The sequence below is a fragment of the Vulpes vulpes genome, chromosome 15 (assembly GCF_048418805.1).
Source record: "Vulpes vulpes isolate BD-2025 chromosome 15, VulVul3, whole genome shotgun sequence".
NCBI lineage: Eukaryota > Metazoa > Chordata > Mammalia > Carnivora > Canidae > Vulpes > Vulpes vulpes.
In genome coordinates, this window is record NC_132794.1 from 117,878 (window position 1) to 135,177 (window position 17,300).

Sequence of the window (17,300 nt, forward strand, 5' to 3'; positions counted from 1 at the left end):
GCGGGAGCCGCTCGGAGGCGTCGGACACCCCAGGGTGCACTGAACCCCCGGCACGCTGCACGTGTGAGGTCGCCGCCTGTCCCCGTGCGCAGACCTGACCCCGGAGATCGGCCCCCGCGGAGGGGCCCTGCGGGCCGCGGGGCCTGCGGGGCCGGTGTCGGCACCTCGGCGGCCTCGCTGGGCGGGGGCTGACTGAGCAGACCCCCCGCTGTCCCCCCTCCTAGGCAGCGAGCCCTGTTCTGCGTACTGGCAGCCTACTCGCTGTACGACACGGTGAGTGTCCCTGCCCCCGCCTCCTGCCCCGCGGGCGGCCTTGTCCTGAGTGGTGGTGACCAGCGGGACTCACAGTTATGGCCCCGGCTCCACGGCCCCCGAGATGCCGGGGAGGGTCTCTCTCCTCCGGGACGGGCAGGGGGCGGGGTGCAGACCTCCCAGGGGAGGCAGGGCCTGCGTGCCCGAGGGCCGGGGCTGCCCGGGGCCCCCGCGTGCACCGCGGCCGTCCTAGAGCTCGGGTCTGGACCCTGACAGACGGCACTACCGACGAGAGCCCGGGCGGGGAAGGCTCCCACTCCCCCGAAGGGAACGAGGCCGAGGCGCCCAGGAGGCCGCCCCCTTCCACGGCGCATTCCAGAAGGGTCCCCGAGGACCCCAGCTCACACGCTCCCCGGCCCCGCGGGGTGTCCTGGCCCAGCTCCCCTCGTGGGACCTGCCAGGGGCCACAGTCAGGCCCCCCCACCCCCCCGCCGACCTGCCCTCTGGGGGGTCTCCAGACCTGGCGGGTCCCCTACAGCCTGGCACAGCTCACGGAGGCCCCTCCTGCTGGCCTGAGGACGGGGGTCCTGGCACGGCGGCCGCAGGGCTCGGTAGCGGGGCCCGGGGTGCTCGCGCCCCAGCTGGTCCGGGTGGCCCTCACCTGCTCCCCCGCCCTCTGGGAGCCCCCTCCGGGAGCCCGGGCTGGGAGGGAGCCGGGGGAGCCTGACGCCCGCGGGGAGGGCTCAGAGGGGGCCTCGGGGCGCACGCCCTCCGTGGGGCTCTGGCTCTTGCAGGAGGTGGGCTACTGCCAGGGCATGAGCGAGATCGCGGCCGTCCTCCTCATGTTCCTGCCCGAGGAGGACGCCTTCTGGGCGCTGGCCCAGCTGATGGTGGGCGACCGGCACTCCATGCACGGTAGGGGCCCGCCGGGGAGCTCAGGAGGGCCTCCCTGCAGGCTGCTGCACCGGGGGGCAGGCGGGGACCCCCCAGCTCGCCCCCCCACGGGCAAGGGCCCCGCCTCCCCGGTGGCCTCGGGGTCCCGGAGCCACGGCCACCCGCCCCACCGTCTGCAGGCCAGGCACGCACTCCCGTTGCTCCCCCAGCCTCCCGCCGGGCAGCCGGCTTGTCCCCCAGGCCCCCCTGCCAGCCCACGGCCACACGGGGCCCAGGGGGCAGCGTCTCCCCCTCCCGGGGGCCCCCAGCCTCACTCCCAAGCCCCACAGCAGAGGGCCGTGCACGCCCATCACCCTCCCCTTGGCCTGCACCCGCTGCCCCTCGGGGCTGGGGACCCGCCTGTCCCCGCGGCGGCCCCCGCAGGAGAGAGGGTGCTGGGTCAGCCGGGCCCGGTCCTCAGCCCCCAGCCCACGCCCCGCGGGGTCTCTGTGAGGACGAGGGTCCCCGGGCCCCGCGCCCCCGGCCTGGGAGGCAGGCCCTGCCCTCTGGGAAGAGCGGATCCAGCCAGGGCTCCGAGGGCGGTGGGCACACGGGGGTCAGGGCGTGGCGGGGAGGCCCCTGCCCCGACACCCCCCACCCCGCCTGGTGCAGGAGGAGGCCCTGACCGTGGGGGCCTGGGGCCTTCTCAGGCTTCTTCGTCCCGGGCTTCCCGAAGCTCCTCAGGTTCCAGAGACATCACGAGCGGGTCCTCCAAAGAGCTCTCCCGGACCTGAGGAAGCACATGGCGAGTGGGGGCGAGTGGGAGCTCCTGAGGCTCCGTCCCCGGAGCCCGGGGCAGGGGGTGGGGGGCATGGCCCTCCCTCCGAGCTGCCCAGAGTTGGGGTCACGTTCCTCCCCCTGGGGCCCGGGGGCGCCCTCGGGGCTGGGCTGGGCCGTGGGGAGCGCGTCCACCCGGCTCCAGGGGCCGCGGCGTGGGGCCTGAGCACCCCCTGCCCTCCCGCCAGGACGAGGAGCAGATGTCCACCGGCATCTACAGCCCCAAATGGTTTCTCCAGTGCTTCCTCGGCCGGGTGAGGCCCCCCCCCCCGGGACCCCCGCTCCCGGACCTGCCCCCTGCCCCCGGGGAGGGCCCAGCTCAGCCCCACCCTCCAGACGAGCCAGGCCCGACCCCGGGGTCCTGAGGCTGAGGCTGAGGCTCGCAGCCCAGCCCGTCCTGGAGAAGCCCAGAGGGTCCCTGGACGAGGTCCCGGGGGGCGGCCCGTCTCTGCCTCAGCTCCCCCGGGGGAGGCCGGGTCAGCCCGGGGTGTGGACGGGCCCTCGGCCCATCGGGCGGCCAGCCTGGGGTCCTCTCGAGGCGTGGTGTCGTCAAGTGCGGGCAGAGTCTGTGCCCCCAGGGGTGCGGGAGGTGCTGGCCGGGGTCGGAACCCGGAGCGGCCGGGAGTCCCTGATCTCCCTGGGAGGAGGGCACGGACGGGGAGGCGGGGGGCGGGGGGTGGGGGGCGGGGGGCGGGGGGGGGGGGGCGCTGCGGGGCCTCGTCGCAGGCAGCCGGGGGCCAGATGGCAGGCCTAGCCTAGCCCCAGCCGAGCCCCCCAGGGGCCCTGCTCAGGCCGCTCCTCCCACCCCGCCGTCCCCCTAGACCCCCTTCTCGCTCACCCTGAAGCTGTGGGATGCCTACGTGTTGGATGGGGAGAGGGTGCTCACGGCCATGGCCTATACCATCCTCAAGGTGCACAGGAGTAAGTGAGCCCCCGGGAGCCCAGGTGTGCCGGGGGCGGGGGGCAGGGGCGGTGACCCTGGGCTCTGAGCAGCACCCAGACCTGGGGCGGGGGGACGGCGGGGCAGGCGGGTGCAGCGGGGCTCCCCGAGTGGAGCAGCGGGCAGGGGCCACCCCGGCCAGCGCACTGCCCGCGGCGCTCCTGGGCACAGCGGGACCCCAGCCGCTGGCCTGGGGGCCCCGGGGGCCCCAGGGCGGGGCCCTCTGGGTCTGACTCTCGCCCACCGCCCAGAGCGCCTCCTGAAGCTGCCCCTGGAAGGGCTCCGGGAGTTCCTCCAGGACTCTCTGGCCCAGCCCTGGGCCCTGGAGGACGAGGCCGTGCTGAGACACCTTCGGGCCTCCATGACCCAGCTCCGCAGGATGCGGTGCGACCTGCCCCCGCCAGGTGGGCTCAGGGCCCCGGCCCCTCCCGACTCGGCCTGCTGGGGCCGCCCACAGGGGACAGAGCCCCCGGGGCCCCCGTCCTCATCTCTGGGGCTCTCCTCTTCTGCTCCAGCCTCGGGGACCCCAGGCCAGGGCTGGGCGGGCGGGCGGGTACCCACTGCAGGGCCCGGGCAGCAGTGTGGGGGGCTGAGCACAGGGTCAGGCCGGTGGGGGGGGGGGTCACGCGGGAGCCGTGAGGACCCCGGGGCCCCCAGCGGGGGACACACAGCCTGCTGGAGACGCTGACCCCGTCGGCCTCTTTCCAGCGGGACCTGAGGAGTTCCCCACGAGGCCCCTGGGCCTGGAGCCAGTGTCCCCGGCGCCCGGGCCTCTCCTCCCTTCTCCGGCCTCTGAGCCACCGCCCAGGGTGGAGGAGCCGGCCTCCCCGGGCCCAGCCGCCCGGCCTGAGCCGCCCGGACCCCCTCCCGGCCAGGCCATCGTCCAACTTGCCCCCCAGCCCCGGCGGTGGAACTCCCTCCCCACCCTCCCGGGGCAACAAGGCGGTGCAGGCAGGCGGCCCCGGGACACGGCGGGCTTCGAGACAGAAAACGGGGTCTCCTTCCATTTGGCACCTGCCTGGGCCACCCCAGAGGCCCCGCGACGGACCGGGCCCTGGAGCACCCCCGGGACTCCCATCACGCGGTCCCCCCAGCCCCCTAGGGATGACGCTGTCGGGCCCAGGACACCCTTCCTGCCCCGCGGCCACTGCAGCTCGTGCCCCTCGCTGGGCAGTGACGGGCACAGCCAGGGCAGAGCCAGGGCGGCGCTGAGCCCGCTGCCCCGAGGCCCCGCACAGGCCCGGGACCCTCTGCCCCCCGCGTCCACGGGGCAGCTCGATGCTCGCGGGCCTCGGGGGCAGAGCGTGGCGGTGAGGGCGGGGGCCCGGAGGCTCCGGCCCGCCGTCACCGTGCCCTGCCTCGTCTCGCTGTGCCTCCCGGAGGGCGGCACCGCCCGCACGGGACACCAGCCCCTGACCCAGAGGGACCTGGGCTGGCCTGGCCCCGGGCTCTGTGGGGGCAGGGGCGACTCGAGCGCCTGCCCCAGGCCCAGCGCTAATGGGATCCAGCGCCCCGGGGCCCTGGCCAGGCCTGCGTTCTGGCCCCGGGCCGAGCGAGCCCTCTCACAGCAGGATGTGGCCTCCTGGGCCCTGGGCGTGCCCCACAGACCCAGGTCGCTGACCTAGGGCAGCCCTGGGGATCCCGGGACACCCCAGGGCAGGGCAGCGGGGGCAGGCCCGTGGGCCCCACCCACACCCCCACCCCCACCCCCACCCCCACCCCCACCCCCACCCACACGAGGAGGCAGGCTCCTCCACGCGCTGGGGCTCCAGCAGTCAGTCACCCGGCCCCAGGGGGCCCGAGGCCGGGGTCCAGCTGCCCTGCGGGGACCCAGCGCAGGAGCCCATGGGCCGCAGGTCCACGTCAGCCCTGCCGCCCCCAGAACCGCCTCTCACCGCCCCGACCTCAGGACACGCGCCCCCACCCGGAGTCGAGTCCGCACAGGCTCCCAGGCGGGGGACGACTCCAGCACCCGCACCCCTGTGGGATTCCCGCTTTCCTCTAAGGACAGGAAGGTCTCCCAGGGGAAGGCGCGCACCCTCGGCTCTGAGCCCCTGTTTGCTGTTGCAAGTTCAATAAAGTGTTGTTGTGTGAGAGGGCACGGCCGGCTCGTTTCTGCGTCTCCCGGAGCTCTGTGCACGGGGTGCGGAGACACCCCCAGAGAGGAGGAGGGGGCGCCGCCCAGGCCCCGACCAGCCCCTGCGGGGGCGCCGCCAGGCACACACGGCTGACGTCCCCACGTGCCTTCCCGGGGCGGCCAGACGCCAGGGTCAGGACCCCGCAGACTCTACTGCGACTCAGCCTGCGCCCGCGGCCAGGACGGGCCCTGGGACAGAGTGACAGCCGGGGAGCCTCAGGTCACCAGGGTCTGTGCTAAGCGCCCTGGGAGGTCTGTGCCCCCTCTGTCCAGGGGGCCTGGGCTGCCCGGGCTCCGGGGCGCTTCCTCCCCTCCCCGCCCCGGGCCTGTGCGCCTGGGGCACAGAGGGCCCGCGGGGCGGTCAGCGTGGCCCCGGAGCGGACGTCAGGACAGCAGGCCCTTGCAGCTCTCACACCTGGGCCACCCTCACCGGGCGGGCTCAGCGTGCACACCCGGTGCTGCTGGATCCCTCGCACCAGAGTGTGGAGGGCACCCTGCACGCCCTGGAGAGTAGGGGCTGGGTGAGCGCGGGGCTCGGCCTGGGGGCAGGCAGCGCAGGGGACCGAGGGACCCCGGCCCCGTCCCCACCCCGACTCCCACACACACACACACACACACAGGCAGCCCCAGGGCTCCCCCCACGGGCAGCCGGCCCCTCAGGAGCTCCCCCCAGGGCGGCCCCGAGGTCTGGCTCCCCGCTGGAGAGGCATCGGGGAGAAGAGAAGCGGCCGGCGCTCGGCGGGGACCCGCTGCCACCCACGGGAATGTGGCCGAGCCGGACCTTCCAGCTCAGCTGACCCCCCGGCGGGACGGGACGGCACGGGATGGCACGGGACGGCACGAGGGGGCCCGGGTCGGCCGGGAGAACCCAGCTAGCCGCCCAGCGCCAGCACCAGAAATGATGGTGTTTCAACCGTTTCGGCGTCAGGACGACGCGGCCCGAGGATCAGATCGCGGCACGGCGACAGACAGGCACACACCCCAAACCCAACAAACGTCGGAATCCCCCGACTGTTGTCAGACAGCAGCCGGACGGTTACAGACGTGACGCTGGGGTCCCCGGTAGGACACACGGAGGACGCTCCAGACCACGGCTGCAGAGGCGCTGGAGGCCCGGGGATGCGCCTGCGGGTGCCCACGGGGAGCGCGGGGCGGCGGGAAGCACCCTACAGAGGGGGGCCCCTCCTGGGAAAGGACGCCGGGTCCCCGCGAAGGCTCCCGATGCTGACAGCTGTCCCCCTCTCCTTCAGCTTCTGGTTCCCCCCCGCCCCATTTTGCTCTTCCTGATTCTCCGTCGGCCTCCGCCCTGCATCCGAGCCACTGACCACACGGGCTTCTTTAGGACGTCGGGTCCCAAAAGGAGGCCGAGCTCTGGCTCCCGGGATCGAGAAGGACCATCGCCGAGGTTTATGCTGATCCCCCCGAGCTCGTGCCTTCCCGGCTCTTCTGTCCTGCAGAACGAGGGGAGGCACGGGCCTTACGGGGAAGGAGGCCCACTCCCACTCGGGCGGGACCGTCCCTCGTGGGGGACCCCGTCATCTGGGCCCGGGAGAGCGAGCGGGGCCATCAAGAACAGGTCGCAGGCTAGACATGGTCCGCTCTGAGGTTTGTCCTGAAGCGAGCACTCCCCTTCCACGTCACGCTGTCTTAGTTCATCCATTTATTATTTGTTAAAGGTTTTACGTTTATGTCCTCTCTACACCCAACACGGAATTCCAGCTCACAGTCCTGACATCAAGGTCCCCCGACCAGGCCGGCCAGGCACCCCAGGGCCATGTTTCTCATCTCTTTGCTGGCTCGCCTATCTCTGCACCCAGCTGGGACATCGAGTCCACGACGGGGGAGCTTTAGCTACCTCCGAACCCGCAAGAACCCGGAACGTTCTCGCTGTGTCCCCATCCTAGAACGACCTTCGCCGTCGAACAGCAACTCAAATAAATCGGCAGCCAGCCCAATGACTCCTGGTCAAGGAAACGGCCAACTTGTCACGTGTGTGGGCCCCGCTCCCTGGGCTCCCGGGGCTCCCGGGGAGGCTCCGCTTTCTTTAACATCGACCAAGGTCCCAATGACTCCACCGCACCTCGACGCCGGGGCTCAGTTTCTGCCCTGACACGACACAGGCAGCACGTCGGCTTCAGTTACTCCCTGTCAATCAATCAAAGGGAGCCTGGCCGCTCTCGGGGTGGTTGGGGTGGTTGGTAAGAACACGCGACTCTTGTTCTTGGGGCGGAGAGTTCAAGCCCCATGTGGCTGTAGAGATGACAGAAAAATAAAATCTTAAAAAGAAAATCAGTCAGTCGGTCTGGGGGAGACACAGCCCCGGATCCCACAGGGGCAGGGAGCCAGCTGACGGGTCTACGCACACTATTAGAAGCAGCAGAGCACAAAGTCAGAACTTCCAGAAGTCTGCTAGAGGGGGGGACACGCCGGCCTCGACGGTGCTCGGGAGGCGAAGTGGGGGGCGGCCCCTGGAGCGACAGGGTGGGCTCAGGGTCCCCGGGGTCCCAAGGACGGTGGCGCCAACGGTTCCCAGGCCCAGGAGCGGGGACCCCGGCCGAGGGCCGCGGGACTAGGGCCAGCTGTCTGCCCTGTGTGGCCACAAACTGCAAACCCCTGTGCGGTCACGGGGCCGCGTCCCTGGGCCGGGCCAGCAAAGGCCAGAAGTGGGAGGAGACCCTCCCGGGCGGGAGGAGCACGGGTCTCCCCCAGGGCAGCCCCTAAAACTTGGAGGTTTGAAACTCAGTCACTTGTCCGAGATAAAAAGAAAAAAAAACAAAACAAAACAAAACAAAACTCGGACACAGGCAGGGTGAACGCAGGGTTCTGACAGAAACGGTGGAGACAAGAGGGCTTGATGGCACATCAGAAACTATATGCCAATAGGACAACCTACAAGAAATGGACACCATGACACTATATATAGAAAACTACAAAAATGAACAAACAAAAAAATGTTAGAACCGGTAAATGAATTCAGTAAAGTCACAGGATACATAATTAATGCACAGAATTCTGTTGCATTCCTATACCTCAGTAAGAAGGTAAGAAAAAGAGAAACTAAGACATTAATAAAAATAAATTTAAAATGAAACAAAAAATAATATTATACTTAAGAAAAAACCTAAGGAAACAGCTATAAAAACTTACTCTGAAGACGATGATGGAAAGAAATCGATGACACAAAGAAACGGAAAGAGACACTCCACACTCGTGGACTGAAAGGGTACGAAGTGTCTTCACAACCGAGAGCAGCCCAGACATTCCTATAAACCCTATCAAAATGCCCCCAGCATTTCTCACAGAGCTAAGATAAATGATCTTCAACTTTGCATGGAACCTCAAAAGACCCCAGACAGGCGAAGCAGCCTTGCAAAAGAAAAGCAAAGTAGGAAGCTTCACATCGCTAGATTCCCAGTTATGTCACAAAACTGTTGTGATGAAGACAGTACGGTCCTGGCACGACAACGGACACACAGACCAAGAGAACAGAGCAGACCTCCCAGAAATGAACCCACAACTATGTCGTCGTTTAATCCTTGATAAAGCTGGAAAGAATATCCAGTGGGGAAAAAAATCTACAAATGGTGTTGGAAAAACTGGATAGACACAAGCCAAAGAATGAAATTTCTAGTTTTTGATTTTACTTTTGTGTGTGGCTAAATTCCTAGAAAATATATAACCTACCAAAACTGACACACAGAGAAATAGAAAATTTGAATAGACCAATTCTCAGCGAAGCTGTTGAGTAATAGAAAAAAAATTCCCAAAACGCAGAAGTCCACGACCAGATGGCTTCATGAGTGAATTCTATGAAACATTTAAAGAAGTATTAAAGCCTAGAAAGAGTATTATGCTAAGCACAATATGCCAACCCTAACCCTAACCCTAACCCTGACCCTGACCCTGACCCTAACCCTGACCCGGAAGCCTCCCCGCGGGTCCTGAGGAGGCCGGGCCCCTGTGGGCGTGGACGCGACCCCCACACGGCTGTTTCCCGTCTGTTGACTACGTGGGACTCCCAGCGCTGAGAGGGCACCTCCGTGGCTTGTTCCTGCTCTCGGGGGAGACGATTTCAGGTCGTCACCCCCGGGGATGACGTCAGCTGCGGGCCCTCCTACGCGGCCTCTCCTCTGTTGACAGACCTTTCCTAAAACCCCCTGTGCTTTTCATGCTTTGTTCTGTCAAATGCGTTTTCTGCGACTCTTGAGGGGATCGTCTCCTTTCTCTTTGTTTTTGTTGTTTTTTTAAAGATTTTATTTATATATCCTTGAGAGACACCGAGAGACGAGAGAGAGAGAGAGAGAGAGAGAGAGAGAGAGAGGCAGAGACACGGGCAGAGGGAGAAGAAGGCTCCGTGCAGGGAGCCCGATGTGGGACTCGATCCCGGGACTCCAGGATCACGCCCTGGGCCGAAGGGAAGGCAGGCGCTGAAGCGCTGAGCCCCGCCGCCCCCCTCCGCCCCGGGCCGCCCCATGTCCTTTCTCTGGTTAACGGGATGGATCGTGCTGAGTGATCAGAGGGGCCGCGGGGGGCAGGTGGGCAACGTGGATGAACAAATAGGGAAAGCTACAAGCGTGTGGTTCTAAATAAAGGAATCCCGGAAATTTAGAAAGTACGGCCTGGCAATAGAGTCAGGACCGTGGGGACAACTCGGGACGGGGACAGACGGTGACGCCGCTTCTCGCGGGGAGAGCTGAGCGAGGCACAGAATTGTCAAGTCGCCAGCTGTAGCCCTGAAACTACTGTCCCCTTGGGTGTCGACGGCACTTCAATAGATACCAAGGAAAAGGGGTTTCCGGTGGGAATCCCGGTGGGTCCGTGAAAGGCATTTACACGGTCGTGACGCACACGAAGGCGCCTCTGCAGAGGGGATCCAGATGCTCACGTGTCTTCATGTTAATGTTTAGAAGATGTACTTGGGAGACGGTGCGGGGGGCAGGGGCGGAGGGACAGGGGGAACCTGGAGCGGACTCCTCACCCACCGGAGACCGAGCCCCACCCGAGGCTCCACGCCACAACCTGGAGATCCTGGCTTGAGCCAAACTCAAGAGTCGACGTGGAACCGACGGACGGAACCACCCAGGAGCCCCTCAAATGCTCCTAACTGCAACCCCACGCTGTGAACCCTGGGGGGCGGAGGGGGGCATCTGTGACCCCCAGTCTGCCTTGAAGGGCGGGAGGCCTGCAGGGCCCGAGGATGGGAACTGAGGATGCGGGAGGCTGCCTGCATCGCCTTCCCGCCCGGCGTGGGGACAGGACCCTCCCCCGGGACCCTCGGCCACCAGGGTGAGGGCTGAGTGCTGATTGGACCCCGCCTGCCCACAGTGATGATGCGGGACCCCGCTCTGGGCGGAACTGTGGTGCCCCCGGGTTCCACCGCTGCCTGGTGCCCACTCTGCGTCCGCAGACCTTCGGAGGCACCGGTGCTCCGGATCTGGCTCGCAGCGACCCGACTCTCCTGCTCTCCCCAGTAGCCCAGGACTCGTCTCTCCTCAGTACCCCCACCCTCCCACTCTCCCCAGTACCCCGCTACTCCCACTCTCCCCAGTACCCCCACCCTCCCACTCTCCCCAGTACCCCCACCCTCCCACTCTCCCCAGTACCCCGCTACTCCCACTCTCCCCAGTACCCCCACCCTCCCACTCTCCCCAGTACCCCAGTGCATAAAGAGGAGGCGCCCACACAGCGACAGGTCACAGGTGAGTGGCAGCTGATCCCTGATCCCCGCGGGCCACAGTGGGGCCTGTGGATCCGGGTGGGGGCACAGGCCTCCCGCGCTGGGGTCCACAACACCCCGACCCCCATGCGATGACCGTGAGCAGCTCCCACAGCCCTTCCACAGCCCCACGGGGTGAGAGCGGCCACCCTGCTGCCCCCGTCCAGGGAAGGAGGCTGCAGTCGGAACTCAGGCAGCTCCCCCGGGACCCCCGCTCCCCTGTAAGCCCTCTGCTGTGCAGGCACCCAAGCCATGACCTTTCCAGCCTGTCCTAGACGCATGGACCCCGACAGGGGTGACTGTCACCCCCCCATCCCGCCCTGTGCCCGCTGGGTCCCCCTGGCCCGTGAGCAGGCTTGCTCTTCAGGCTCCAAAGAACGTGGAGTCCCTCGTGCTCCCCCAGGGCCCCCCTCAGGCTATTCACACATCGCTGCCCTCAGGGTGGGGAGTTCGGTCGCACTCTTGCTGGCATCAGGTTTTAGTTTTGATGAAGTCCAGTCCGTCGCTTTCTCCCCTTGGTCGTGTGCTTGTGGAATCTCGGAGAAACCTTCCATTCCCGCCCCCCCCGCCCCCCCAAGCCCGCAGGGACACTCGCTGGCCGGCCCACCCACCACCATCTCTGCGCCGGCCCCGGGCTGGGAGACGTCACCCCCGAGCATCAGGTGGGCAGTTCCCCGGAGCCCCTGGGTCCCCCGCCCGTGTGCTCCTGATACCGGGGTGGGAGCGCTCTGTGACCCCAGCGTGACGGCGTGCCCTGGGACAGTGGCTGGGAAGGTGGACTGTCGGTGGGCGACGGACAGACAGACAGGCAGCGAGGGCCCGTGTGTGATGCCTGTGCCCCTCGGGGCTACGGGGTTGTCTCCGGCTCCGGTCAGACAGAGGGGCGCCCGCCCACGGGGAGCACCCGGACGCATGTGTCCTCGGAAGGTTCTCACGCGCCGTCATCCTTGGATGTGTTTGGATTGCAGCACGATGCAGGAGGACCCGGAGACCCTGCTGGCCTTGCAAAGGGCCAATATCGTGGCCCAGTACCATCAGGTGAGGCCCAGAAGGGACCATAGACACTACACACCCACGACAGGGGGGACCGTACCTGCAAGAGCAGGTGAGGCTCAAGAGGGGATCAGAGCCAAGGATGAGCCAGGTCAGCCCAGGCAAGGACCACAGTCACCAGGAACAAGTGAGACCCTGGGGATGGTCCCGGTGTCAGTAGCAACTAAGGGTCCATCCTGGATCCTCGTCATTGGTAGCGGAGGAGCCCAGGCACCAGGTACAGGTGAGGCCCGGGTGGGGACCAGAGTCACCAGGTCCAGATGAAGACCACAGCTACCAGGTCCAGGTGAGCCCAGGTGGGGACCAGAGTCACCAGGTTCAGGTGAGGCCAAGGTGGGGACCACAGTCGCAGATCCACATGAGGCTCAGGTGGAGACCAGAGTCACCTGGGTGAAGCCCAGTTGGGGACTAGAGTCACCAGGCCTGGGTGAGGGCCAGGTAGGGATCAGAGTCACCAGGTCAAGTGAGGCCCAGGTGGGGACCACAGTCGCCGGGTCCGGGTGAGGCCCAGGGGGGGATCGTCACTGACAGACAGAAGCAGGTGAGGCTGCCAGGCTGCGCCCACTCTGGCGCCCGGCCAATCTCAGAGGGTCGGCGCTCCCTCAGGATCCAGGGGAGGGAGGAGCCCTTCTGCTCCCTCCTGTCTCTGTCCCCACTCCCCTGCTCTGATCGGTCCCCACCACGGAGCCCCCTCTGTTGCAGGCGCCCCAAGCAGGGTCTCCGCAGGACCTGTCACTGTGCAAGGTCGCCGACCACCAGGGCTTTCTGCAGTGAGTCCCCTGGACACCCCTCATCCATCCCAGGGCGGGTGGCCTTTGCAGGAACACCTCTCTGGAGGCTGACCCCCCCGCCCCCAGGTCGGGACCTGGTCCCCTGGAGCCCTCTGAGGGCCATGTCTGCGCTGGGTTGCAGCTGAGACACCCCGGAGGCCGACCCGGGACGTGGGCAGGAAGGGAGCTGGGCCCGGGGGAGGCCCCTGGACACTCAGAGGAGGGGCCCCCACGCCTGCTTTGGGCAGGCCCAGGTGTCAGCCTGCTGCATCCGGGGGTGGTGGTGGGGTGGGGTGTCCAGTCCCTTCAGCAGGGGATCCCGCCCGTGAGGGGCTCTGGGGCCGGGGCGTGCTCTCCGTAGGGGGACGGCCTGGTCTGGGCCGAGTCCGCAGGGGTGCTCTCGCCCACACCCGAAGGCTTTTGCGGGGCTGCAGGTGGATGCCGGGGACCAGGCCAGCGCAGGGAGGGGGGGGGGGCCGCAGAGGGAGGCCCCGACCAGGCAGGAGGAGGCAAGAGGAGGAGGGGGCTGCCCTGGGCGGGAAGGAGGGAGGGGACAGCCCAGTGGCCTAGGTCGCAGGGGACGAGGCTGATGGGTCAACAGCCCCACGAGAACCTGACGGACGCTGGAGACCCCAGGTGGGGCCCCCTCGGCCCTGCTCACGGCCCAGTGTCTGCTGGGATGGCTCAGGGGTGGTCGTGCTCAGGGGCTCCGACAGGACGGGAGGTGAAATGGGCCAGGGTGGCAGAGGGGACAGCAGAGAGGGGAGCCCGGGGACAGCAGGGGGACGGCCAGGGGGCAGGGGGAGGCCGGCTGGACGCTGGGCAGTCAGGCCCTGGGGAGGCGGGGGGACCTCAGCGGGACGGTCACGGGGCACCCGGGCCACGCTGACAGCTCTCGGGCTGGTCCATCGAGGAGGGGGGCAGGTCACCCCCTGGGGGCGCCGAGGGGTCCCCGCCCAGCCCACCACCGGCAAACACCCTCCTCAGACCCCCCAGACGCCGCCCCCGCCCGCCCTCAGGCCGCTGGCAGCCCCTGCCCTCCCCGGGGGAGCCCTGCCCTCCCCAGGACGCTGGGTGCAGACGGGGTGTGTGTGTGTGTGTGTGGCTGTGGGGCCGGGGCCTCAGGGCTCTGCGTCTCCTGCCTTCCAGGGACAGGGAGCTGCCCGACCCCAGCCCCCGCGAGGCCAAGGTGAGAGCCCGTCCTGGGCCCCGGGCAGGACGTGGGGGGGAGCTGGGGCCAGCTGTCTGCACCGCGTCCCCCAGGACATCCCCGGGCGTCTCCCCAGTCCCCCGTCCCAGCGCTGCACGGACCGCCGGGAACGCACCCGAGACCCGGAGCCGCGGTCCGCGGGGGGCCCTGTGCCTTCCTGGCTCCTCCGGGTCCCGCGGGGCACTGGACGCGGCCCGAGCGCCCACCTCCCGCGGCGGGAGCCTCACCTGCGGCCCCCGCCTGTCCTCTCCCAGAAACTCCGCCAGGAGACCCGGCGCGCGGACAAATGGATAAAAATGCTCAAGCGATGGGACCACTACCTCCCCAGCGAGAAGGTGGGGCGCTGGGTGCCCCCGAGGGCTCTCCGTCCTGACGGGGCTGGGGGGCCGCCCTCAGTGTCCTCCTGCCCCGTCCTCGGGGGAGCCCCCTGCCTGGGGAGAGTCTGCTGGGAGCCCGGGCCTCCCTCCCCAGGCCCCGGGACGGCGGTGGGGGAGCGTCAGGTCGGGGCCAGGGTCCCTGCTCCTCGCGGGGGACGGGGGGGGGGGGGGGGGGCCCAGATCCAGGGAGACCCAGCCTCTCTGCAGACACCCTGGAGCCGACGCCGGAACCTTCTAGATGCCTCGTGTTCCCTGGGCTCCAAGGGGCCGCCCTGGGCCCCTCTCACCAGCACTGCCTTCCTCCCCGCAGCTGCGACGCCGGGTGTACAAGGGGGTCCCGCCCCAGGTGCGGGGACAGGTGTGGCTGCGATTGCTGAACGTCGACCAGGTTAAGGCCAGCAATGCCGGGAAATACCAGGTGGGACCCGACCCGTCTACTCCCCGTGGACCCTCGGTCCCCTCCCTGCCCAGGGCTGACCCTCCGTGACCCCTCCCCACCCGGGCTGATCCTCCACGTCCCCTCCCTGTCCAGGGCTGACCCTCAGTCCCCTCCCCGCCCACGACAGCTGGGCACAGGCCCTCACGCAGGCCCCGCGGGCACGGTGGGCACTCCCGCCGTCCCCGGCCTCCCAGGGGAAGGGTGGAGGTTCCTGCAGGACACACTCCCGTGGTGGCCCCGGGGCTCCCTGCCCAGGACGGCAGCTGCTGACAGGTCGGGGTCTGTGTCCCTGACGCCGGCTCCTCCTCCCGGGGTCTCCCCGCAGGCAATGAAGGAGGCGGCCCTGGTCTCCTCCCGGGACATCGTGCAGATCGACCTGGACGTCAACCGCACGTTCCGCAGTCACACCATGTTCTGGGACCGCTACGGGGTCGGGTGAGGCTGCTGGGCCAGCGGGGTTCGGGGGTCGGGGGCCCGGCCTGGGAGAGGCCCGGGGGCTTCTGTGCTGGGGACACGGGGTCTCCGAGGCCGGGGGGAGCGACGGCAGCAAACAACACACTGCCACGTGGTAGGGTGCTGGGGATGACCCCCGTGCCCCCAACCCCAGGGTCTCGGGGATGGGGAGGCCGCAGGACGGGGCCTCCAGGGGTCACCGTCTCAGCTGAACCCCAAGGGGGTGAGGGGCGGCCCCGTGAAGAGCAGGGGGCCGGGGTGGGGGCGTGGGGGGCACGAAGGGGACCTGGGGCCAGGGTGCATGGCCGCGGCTGGACCGGGACACGTGGACCCGACGAGGGTCGGACAGGTCAGGGTGACACCCACCCTCCGGTGCTTTATGTACTTCTGAATTCTGGGCATTTTGTTTTAGACAATTTGCACTTGGTGAGCACACACGGCATGACGCCGCCCCCCCCCCCCCCCCCCCAGACGCCGCCCCGGTCCAGGCAGGCCCTGCGCGGAGCACACGGGGCCCCAGGGGCAGGGGCAGGGGCAGGGGTCACAGCAAACCCCAGACTGGGGTCGCCTTTATCTGTAGACGTCTCCGTGTGCACCTTAGAGAAGGGGGTGCCCTGTGTCCGCAGCCCCCCACCCCATCCCCTCACCCACCGCCCCCACGCCATCCCCCTGCATCACCCCCCACACCATCCCCCACAACCCCAGACCCCCACCCCTACACTATCGGTCCCGCCCCCACCCCCACCCCACCCCACCCCCACGAGGACGCGGTGCAGCTGCCCCCTGTGGGACATGCTCAGCCTCCCCGGCCACCTTGGGGTTCTCTGGACGGCCTGCTCCCGTCAGAAGCCCGGGTGTCCCGCAGAGTCCCCAGGGGCCGCGGGGAGGTGGGGAAGGCAGGGAGCCCCCCGACAGGGGCTTGCAGGTGGGTGGAGCATAGGGTGCAGCTACCTGTGTGTGCAGCGGGCGGGGTGTGTGGGAGCCCGGGACCCCTGGGGTGACCTGCTGGGGCGCCAGGGGCGGGGCTGGGGATACGCCAGGCATGGGTGGCTGGGCTTCCCGGGCGGGCCGCTCGGACCGTCTCCCCACGAGAACTCGGTGCTCCTCCCTGCAGGGAACCTGCTGCCCCCCGGGGCCCCCGCGGCCCTCAGAGCGCGGCCGGGTCAGGCTGACCTGTGACCCCCGGCCCGGGGGGAGCCGGCCTCCAGCAGCCCGGGCCCGGGGGCCGCGGAGCCGGGGTGCAGACTCAGGCCGCCGTGCGGGGGGCATCGGGCGGCTCCTGGCAGCGCTGAGGGGGCCGCACCCCGTACCCCCCCGTGCTCAGATAGTGACCCCAGGGGTTCGCAGCCTGTATCGGGGTCACACCTGCACGACGTTCCCTGCTCTCCTCACGGCGGCTGAGACCTGGAGCCCCGAGATGCTCTGGGATGGGCGGGCCCGGGGTGCCCCCCACAGAGTCCAGCCCAGGGACACCTGGGAAGACCTGGGGGTGCGCTCAGGGCCACGGATGCCCCGGCTGCGTGGGCTCGGGGCAGGGGTCACGTGGGGCTGGTGGTGTTCCCGGGACACGGGGCCGGGCCAGGCCAGGGCAGCGGAGGAGAGGCGTCAGGGGCTGCGGGGACCGGGGCAGGGGGAGCGCTGGCTCCCATGGGGGCGTGCGGGGGGGGGGGGGGGGGGCCGCTCCAGGGCTGGAGGCCCGGGGCGCTGGCGGCGCTGGGGGAGCCCGGAGCTGCACACCCCACGGCGGGAGCCGCTCGGAGGCGTCGGACACCCCAGGGTGCACTGAACCCCCGGCACGCTGCACGTGTGAGGTCGCCGCCTGTCCCCGTGCGCAGACCTGACCCCGGAGATCGGCCCCCGCGGAGGGGCCCTGCGGGCCGCGGGGCCTGCGGGGCCGGTGTCGGCACCTCGGCGGCCTCGCTGGGCGGGGGCTGACTGAGCAGAGCCCCCCGCTGTCCCCCCTCCTAGGCAGCGAGCCCTGTTCTGCGTACTGGCAGCCTACTCGCTGTACGACACGGTGAGTGTCCCTGCCCCCGCCTCCTGCCCCGCGGGCGGCCTTGTCCTGAGTGGTGGTGACCAGCGGGACTCACAGTTATGGCCCCGGCTCCACGGCCCCCGAGATGCCGGGGAGGGTCTCTCTCCTCCGGGACGGGCAGGGGGCGGGGTGCAGACCTCCCAGGGGAGGCAGGGCCTGCGTGCCCGAGGGCCGGGGCTGCCCGGGGCCCCCGCGTGCACCGCGGCCG

The 17,300-nt window shown here is 68.9% G+C and overlaps 1 protein-coding gene across 1 annotated transcript; it reads left to right on the forward strand.

The window, feature by feature from the left end:
- The first annotated feature begins 1,052 nt into the window (after positions 1-1,052).
- On the forward strand, positions 1,053-4,604 carry LOC140595626 (uncharacterized). Its single transcript, XM_072738426.1, has 6 exons — positions 1,053-1,167; positions 1,836-1,930; positions 2,151-2,216; positions 2,784-2,883; positions 3,154-3,306; positions 3,611-4,604. The coding sequence occupies exons 1-6, from the start codon at positions 1,068-1,070 to the stop codon at positions 4,525-4,527; spliced, it is 1,431 nt and encodes a 476-aa protein (XP_072594527.1). The 5' UTR covers positions 1,053-1,067; the 3' UTR covers positions 4,528-4,604.
- The last annotated feature ends 12,696 nt before the right edge of the window (positions 4,605-17,300 follow it).

Coding starts and splice junctions, on each gene's coding strand:
- LOC140595626 (XM_072738426.1), top strand. CDS start 1,068: ATGAGCGAGATCGCGGCCGTCCTCCTCATGTTCCTGCCCGAGGAGGAC. Junction 1,168..1,835: donor CGACCGGCACTCCATGCACG/GTAGGGGCCCGC, acceptor GGGCCTTCTCAG/GCTTCTTCGTCCCGGGCTTC. Junction 2,884..3,153: donor CATCCTCAAGGTGCACAGGA/GTAAGTGAGCCC, acceptor CCCACCGCCCAG/AGCGCCTCCTGAAGCTGCCC.